The sequence below is a fragment of the Larimichthys crocea genome, chromosome XIII (genome assembly GCF_000972845.2).
Source record: "Larimichthys crocea isolate SSNF chromosome XIII, L_crocea_2.0, whole genome shotgun sequence".
NCBI lineage: Eukaryota > Metazoa > Chordata > Actinopteri > Sciaenidae > Larimichthys > Larimichthys crocea.
Window position 1 is genome coordinate 47751513 of NC_040023.1, and position 6872 is coordinate 47758384.

The following is a 6872-nucleotide window of genomic DNA, read 5'->3' on the forward strand; positions in this document are numbered from 1 at the left end:
GCTGAGAAAATAGCTTTGTCTCTTTCACTATATAGATGAACAAAAGACAGAACCCTGCTTGTTCCTCGTGTGCCGAGAGGAGGGGCGTGTATGATGGAGAAGTGGGAGGGGTGCATGTCTAATTGAGCTTGTGCATCTGTGCAAAGGGGGCGGGGGGTCATTGAATATTCCATATGATGAACGAGCGTTGGCCCTTTTCATAAAGAGAGGAGCCCTGAAATGACAGACAACAACAGACGAGCATATTTGCCTCCCGTTTGACCTAAATGGGACAAGCTTTGCAGTGCTCATTTTCATGCTACTATGTAAAATTTGTTAAACTGATCTAAAGAAAAGCCTTTTTTTAATGATCAAAAACAGATTTTGTAGATATCAACTGAAATATAAAATGGTATTTGCTAAATACATGATCAAAAATATACTTGAACATTTATATCTGCTATGTTTAAACTGGATAATGTAAGTTGTGTTTTCATGCACGTGTAGTGAGTCCTGAGAGGGATGAAAAGACAAAAGAAGCAAAAGGACACACATTCCAGAGACAGTGCAGGGTAATTAGTGATCCAACATCACGTTTTCTCCTAAGAATAACTGGGCTAATTGTTCTGGTCCGTTACAGCATGTTAATAGGATTGATCTTCAACCTGTGGAATGTTTGTGTTGGCTCTAAATCTTTCATCTTACGTAAAGCTCTCTTTCTCTCAATCAGATGTTATATAGACACACCACAAACACAAGCATGTGTGCCAACAGGCTGAAATCTTAAAATTAAAATAAATGAAAAATAGATTTCACTGACTGAAATGAAAAGGATAAAAATGTAAAGGGCAACCCTAAAACATAAAACATGTTGTTTACTACTACACAAGTTAAGCTTATTGGTTCTAAATGGTTGAGGATAAAGACTGAAAAATATTTTCCGTAATCTTCCAAATCCATCAACAACACTGTATTGTGTCCAACTGATGACGCAACATATATACAATGGTAAAACATTTAACATTAATTATTAAAAAAAACAAGTAATGACCATAAAGCTTTGTGTACTTTTCTACATTTCCATCAGAAACAATGAACTTTTATCATAAGCAAACATTATTGTGGAAATTACCACCTCAGCAGCCTCTGAAATCCCTTTGGGATGGAAGATAAAATGTATGTAATCTCGAGCCATAAGTCTACTGATAGCATTGAGAATAACGGACACAATAAGGTTACATACTACTTTCTCTCTCTCTCTCACACACACACTTTCTAGGTGCACTATAGTCTGTATATAGAGTATATTTGACAGACTTGTGTAGACTCTGCCCCTGAAAGCTCAATAAAAGGCTTCCTCATTTAAAAGATGGCTATGGGACAGCTCGAGAAAAACAAACACAGCACCTTGTGTGAAAATAGTGTGGGTGCAGAACCAGCATGACTAACACATGCACAGATGTTCTGTTCATGAACACGTCAATTTCCCAGAGGGCAATGCTTTGACCCTCAAACTCTGCATCACAAAGTAGCTACAAGCCCCGCTATCAGGGATCAACAGCTATTGTTATACATATGATATTTTATCTAACCTATAGCCAAACTAAAGGAGGAAAATGTGAAATGAAAGAAGACTATAAACAGTCTTATAAGGGTAATGTTAGCTAAAGTGAGACCTTTTAATTATGATCATATGACCTCATAAAAACAGATGTGAAAACACCAAAGATAACCACAATGAGTAGTTAAGCCATAACTATAAATACAAGCCCATAAACGGGAAGCTCTGAATACAAGCTATCTGTTGGTCTAACCTACTTTTGATAAGAGTTACACAAGGGCTTTTACGTTGGATTGTGTACAGGGTGTTTACACAATTAAGGCTTCCACAACAGTTTTGTTCGGCAACCCAACTTACTGTAATGGGAGAAGTGCTGAAGCGAATCTTCCTCTTTGGAGGGATGTCCTCTTTGTTTTCTTCTGCCAGACCAGGAATCTCTGTCAGGTCAGAGCCTGGGTCGTAGACAATATCTTCATCGTCTCCGTAGAGGTCATCCTCAGGATCTGTGCAGCTTTCCCCCCAACCCTGGTAACAGGCATCACCATCTGCGTTAAAAATCACCCGCTCATTCCCAGTGTAATCCTCATCATGTTCTACCACCTGGTCCTTGGGAGATTCAGAGGACTTGTCTTCTCTTGAACCATCCCCATCCTCTTGGCTTTCCCCAGCTGGTGTAGTTGGGATCAGCAATGGCTCAGGGGTTACATCTTCCAAAGTTTTGTCATCTGTAGGTTTTGAGGCTTTGGACACCCCTAGATCCTCAATATGTTTTCTTGTTTCTGAAGGTTTCTCCTCTTCTTCACAGGAACCATTGACCTGGCTTCCAGTGGTGGTGACCTCAGAGAGACGAGGGCGATCTCCGCCCGTTGTCTCAACCTTGTCTACTTTGACTTTGACTTCTTCCTCTTGGGTGGCTGATTTCAACTCTGAAGTCTCTGTCCCAGGACTGGGGCTCAGAAGGTCCTCAGAAGACGAGGATGTGGGAACCTTTCCCCCTATCTTGTTTCGATAGCTTCCATGAACTGGAGATTGTCGTGAATCATCCTCACTGATGTCACCACCATGACGTTGGAATCCATCTGGTGAGTAGAGGACCCTTCTGCTGACTCCTCTGTAGGGTGCACCTTGGTTATGGTGGTCTGCATTTTCAAAAACAGCACTGAGTTGACTAACAGTTGGCGAGGACGCCTCTGTTCTGGAGCAAAGCGAGTCCAAGGAGTCTGTGCTGCCTCGATTAGACCTTGCACCTCGCCAGTCATCAAGGTGCTCATGGGAACCTCTTTTATCACGTCCGTATGGAAAAACTGGTGATTGGGACTGGTCACGTGACTGTTGCTCAAACAGTTTCCTGGTTTCAGAGAACTTTGCTCCAGCACCTCCAACCCTGTCAGTTGATGAGGAATGCTGAAGTTTTATCACTGATCCATCAGCCTTGTTGATGAAGTTGGTGGGCTTGACCAGCTTTTGAGGTGAGGAGTCATCACAACCCTTGGCCTTAGCTGTGGAATTTTCTGAGCCCATCTGCATGAACATGTCCTTAATGCGGCTGACATGGCTGCCATATTGGCGGCCCCTCGGTTGTTTCACCCGTTCGAGGTCTTTGGGTTTAGAGTCTCCATCGATCCGAGGCTGGTCAAAGGCCTTCTTGAGGGCTTGAAACTCAGCCCGGTAGGCATTACGGTGGGGGGAGGCACTCCGGAGGCTGGTCCTCTCCCCCGAAGCCTCCGTCTTCAGCATGATGATGTCTTTGGATTCAGAGGGGATGTCAGCATCGCCGTGGCCTCATTAGAAAGTGAAAGTGAGGAGTATTGTTTGACCTACTGCAGCGCTGAATAATCTGATCCAGCTGATCTTATAGTTCCTTTAGACCCATTCACACCTGCAGATGTAAAAAAGAGACGTTGTAAAGATAGAAACATTTTGTAACACTGTGTGATTACATGAGTTCAAGAGAGAGACAATAACATCACATAAACTGAAAGTGGCACTTTCTCATAAAAACCCATGATTACAAAGCTTTAAAAGAGATTATTTTCATCTTCCATCAGTATCTCTATTCAGAAACACAAGGGCCATATGAATTACAGATGCTGATGTATGACTTTAATGCTCTTTGTACAAGAGAACTAGTTCTAAAAGCCTATTTGACTCTAAAAGCACTCTGACAATATTGTCTTTTCAGCATTGCTGCACTGTTTTACCTTCTCAAATCAATACTGTAGACATCAGTGTAAAATATCTCTTCATGTTTGAACTGCTGCTATGCTGTAGAAAATATTGCTGTTTTGCTTCTTATTTTCTTCTTCTCTCTCCCACTCCATCTGTTTCCTATAGTAAGCCGTGACCCTTGTACACTGCCATATCCCAGATCTCTCTACACCATCACTATACTGTATGTTAGCCCACAAACAAAGCATTGCATGGTAGTTATAACCTTTACTGCACAGAGAGGATGCTGTTGAATGCACCAAAAATGTGTTGATACCATCCGAGGGCCAAAAATAGAAAGCGTTTCATGACTGAAAGGGTTGCAGTTTGAATGTTGAAATTATGCCTTTGCCCCCATCTTTACAAATAACAGTGGGTTAGAGCAGTGTAACAGACTAGGAGTTAAATATTCCATACCTACAGCCATTAATGTTTAATCCTGTTTGGAAAGATAAAATGACACAATAAGGCTGAGATAAAAAAAAAAAAAAAAACAATACAAAACATTCATCTAGGACACAGAGGATCCATTAATCTAAGTTGTGCTGAAACACACAACCTGGATGGTCTGGATGCATCAGCAGCAGCGGCTAGAACCTACATGTCCTGGTTCAATATTTATTATTCACCATGCTGGACTCTTGCTGGTCGACCATAATCCTTGTGCAAAACATAAAAATAAAACAAAACAAAAATCCACTGGTTTAAACTTGAGGAACACCCCCCGTGTCGCTTTTGGAGGAAAATAAAGTTAGGAGGTGAAAGATGAAAGATGAAATTGAGGCTTCAACATTGTGTCAGTGGGATCAGACAAACAGGCAGAGCCGCACATCAGCCACACCGCACACAACATGACAGCTCAGGTTTCTCCCCTTCTGACACTGTTAAAACATTCACTTATTCACAAATTCACAATGTGCACATTCACACGGGCTTTCAAAATATAACCCACCGACCTTTCTCTATGATCATCAAAAAACAGTAAGTTGACCACAAACCACGGCGATGTTGCTCCAATGTTACAAAAACAAAAGAGTCAGACTTACATTCATGGCTCCGGCTTGGTTTTGACGCGTGATATGAATAAGATGTAATCCAGAGGGCCAAACACGCACGATATATGGATGCTCTCGTTACAAAACCTTTCGAAAAAATACATTTCTATCCCACGCTCGTGTAGTCCGGGACAGATTCGCCACTACAGAAACAGCTTGGACACACTGGAGACGCTACAACGCCATTGCAGGCAGTGGATGATGCTGCCAGTCGCACTATAGGGGTGTCGGTGCAGTTTGGCAGCTCATCTCACTGAGAGCTGCACTGTGGCTGTATTCACAGGATCAGCCAGCGTCCGATATACGTCTGCACGATATGGTGAAGGAAACACACTTAGCTGGAATGATAGCCGGTGTTTTTGCACATGTAAAAGCCTCATGTGACAGGTGCTAAAACCTGAACTGCGGCAATGGTTTGGTCCGATAATCTGCTGCGCGGAGGGGGTTTCAGTGAGCTGCAGTCTGGCATAAATACCAGCACACAGCAACTGTAACTTCACTGGCTGCTTATTGTTCAGCAGTGGGGCTTTGGGTGGGGTAGTTTAGGGGTCAAGGATCACTCAAGCTATGTGATGGGGTGTTCACATTAGGCTTTTTTTGGGACATGTTGTGTAAGGACCACCAGAGGACTTAAATGAGTTTATATGAGGGTAGAGACAGAAAGGTGAGGTTTAAGTGTGATTTCTCTAACAGTCTCAATGTCACTCCTGATGATGCTGAGGGTGCCTCTTAACAATTTGGAAGAGAGAGTACCCCCCCTTTTTTTCTCCATCTATCTATTCTATCCTCCTTTCTTTTTTCTTTCTTAAATCCTACTGTACTATATGTTTTTTGTGTGTTGATGTGATATGTTGTGTAACTTAACCACCTATTGTGACTACTTCTGATATGGGTTGTTGGGAGGGACAGGGGGATTCGGGTAGGGGTTTTCTTTTTGTCTAATCTTTTCTTTCTTTTTTTTGTATTTCACTCAAACAGTCACCTTGGTCGATCATGTGAAACTATTGTATTTCTTTTTGTATTGACTGCAAAAACTCAATAAAGAGATTTGGATTAAAAAAAAGAGTGTGATTTCTCTGTTAAAAATCACTCTATATACTATCAGGATAATTAATTGCAACATTTGCTTCTTCCTTCATCTTATCAGTCCATTGCATCAGCAGGTGCATTAATGTGCATTGTTTAGTCTGTATATTTTAACCAGATTTACAGTAATTTAGCCAAATATGACCAAATAAAACCTCTGAATATCAAAGTTGGCTGCTGAACACAGAAAACCGTATGCTAAATGCATATCTGATAAATGCTATGGCTTCTTCTTAATTTTGCACCAATTAATCTGTGGGCTTTAATATTCTCACAGTCTTGTATTCAAGAAGATCAGAGTGTTAAAGTTGTAGTTAGCTGGATCACGCAGGAGTCAACAGAAAGCGACTAAAACACCGGACTGGATTCATGTGATAAAGCACAAGAAAGGAAGCTTTGTTAATGTGCAGATTTGTGAATATTTAAACAAACAGCACTGAGTTATATCCTTGATTTTGGTGTGTTACAATACACAGAAGTGTTGTTTTCAACGCATATTTCGTAAGGCACAAAGTTATAGATGAAAGTTTAAATCAAAGCTGAATTATAATTTATTCAAGTGGAATTTGGCAGATTAAACGTGCATATACTGCATAAATTTGAACAAATCTCCGGTCCTATAATGTATTTAGAAATGTGTGCAGTCAAACAATCTGCCAAAATATGTGATTTACATTATTATGTAAACATTTTACAAGCTAAGGTGCTTTGCACATTCTTTTTTTAGGCTACTGTTGTATCATTTTTACATATTACCTGTATTATATTTCATATACACTTATTTTTTAAGGTCTATTGGGTCGGCTGTGCTACAAAAAACACAGCTACAGTTTGTTCTTTGATTACTAACTGCTGAGCAGAGTGTGATTGTTGCATCTCGCCTCAAAACAAGCAAATTCAGGACAATTACAGTGTGAACTGAAACTTACTGCTGACTTTGCTGGAACAGAACTCGACACAAATAAATCCAAATCAATATTAAA

The 6872-nt window shown here is 40.8% G+C and overlaps 1 protein-coding gene across 4 annotated transcripts in view; it reads right to left on the reverse strand.

Annotated features, from left to right (window-relative positions):
- The window catches only part of ppp1r9a (protein phosphatase 1, regulatory subunit 9A), a 51094-nt gene that overhangs the window by 38707 nt on the left and 5515 nt on the right, over positions 1–6872 (reverse strand). Inside the window, exons 1-2 of one of the 4 annotated variants that reach the window (XM_019262647.2) lie at positions 4795–5346; positions 1898–3419 (exon numbers count right to left, since the gene is read on the reverse strand). In XM_019262647.2, the coding sequence (XP_019118192.2) occupies positions 1898–3277 (1380 nt within the window). In that variant the 5' untranslated portion in view covers positions 3278–3419; positions 4795–5346. Of the gene's footprint in view, positions 1–1897; positions 3420–4794; positions 5352–6872 lie in introns of those variants that run through there. The other 3 variants (XM_019262648.2, XM_019262650.2, XM_010735819.3) reach the window with 3 other exon arrangements.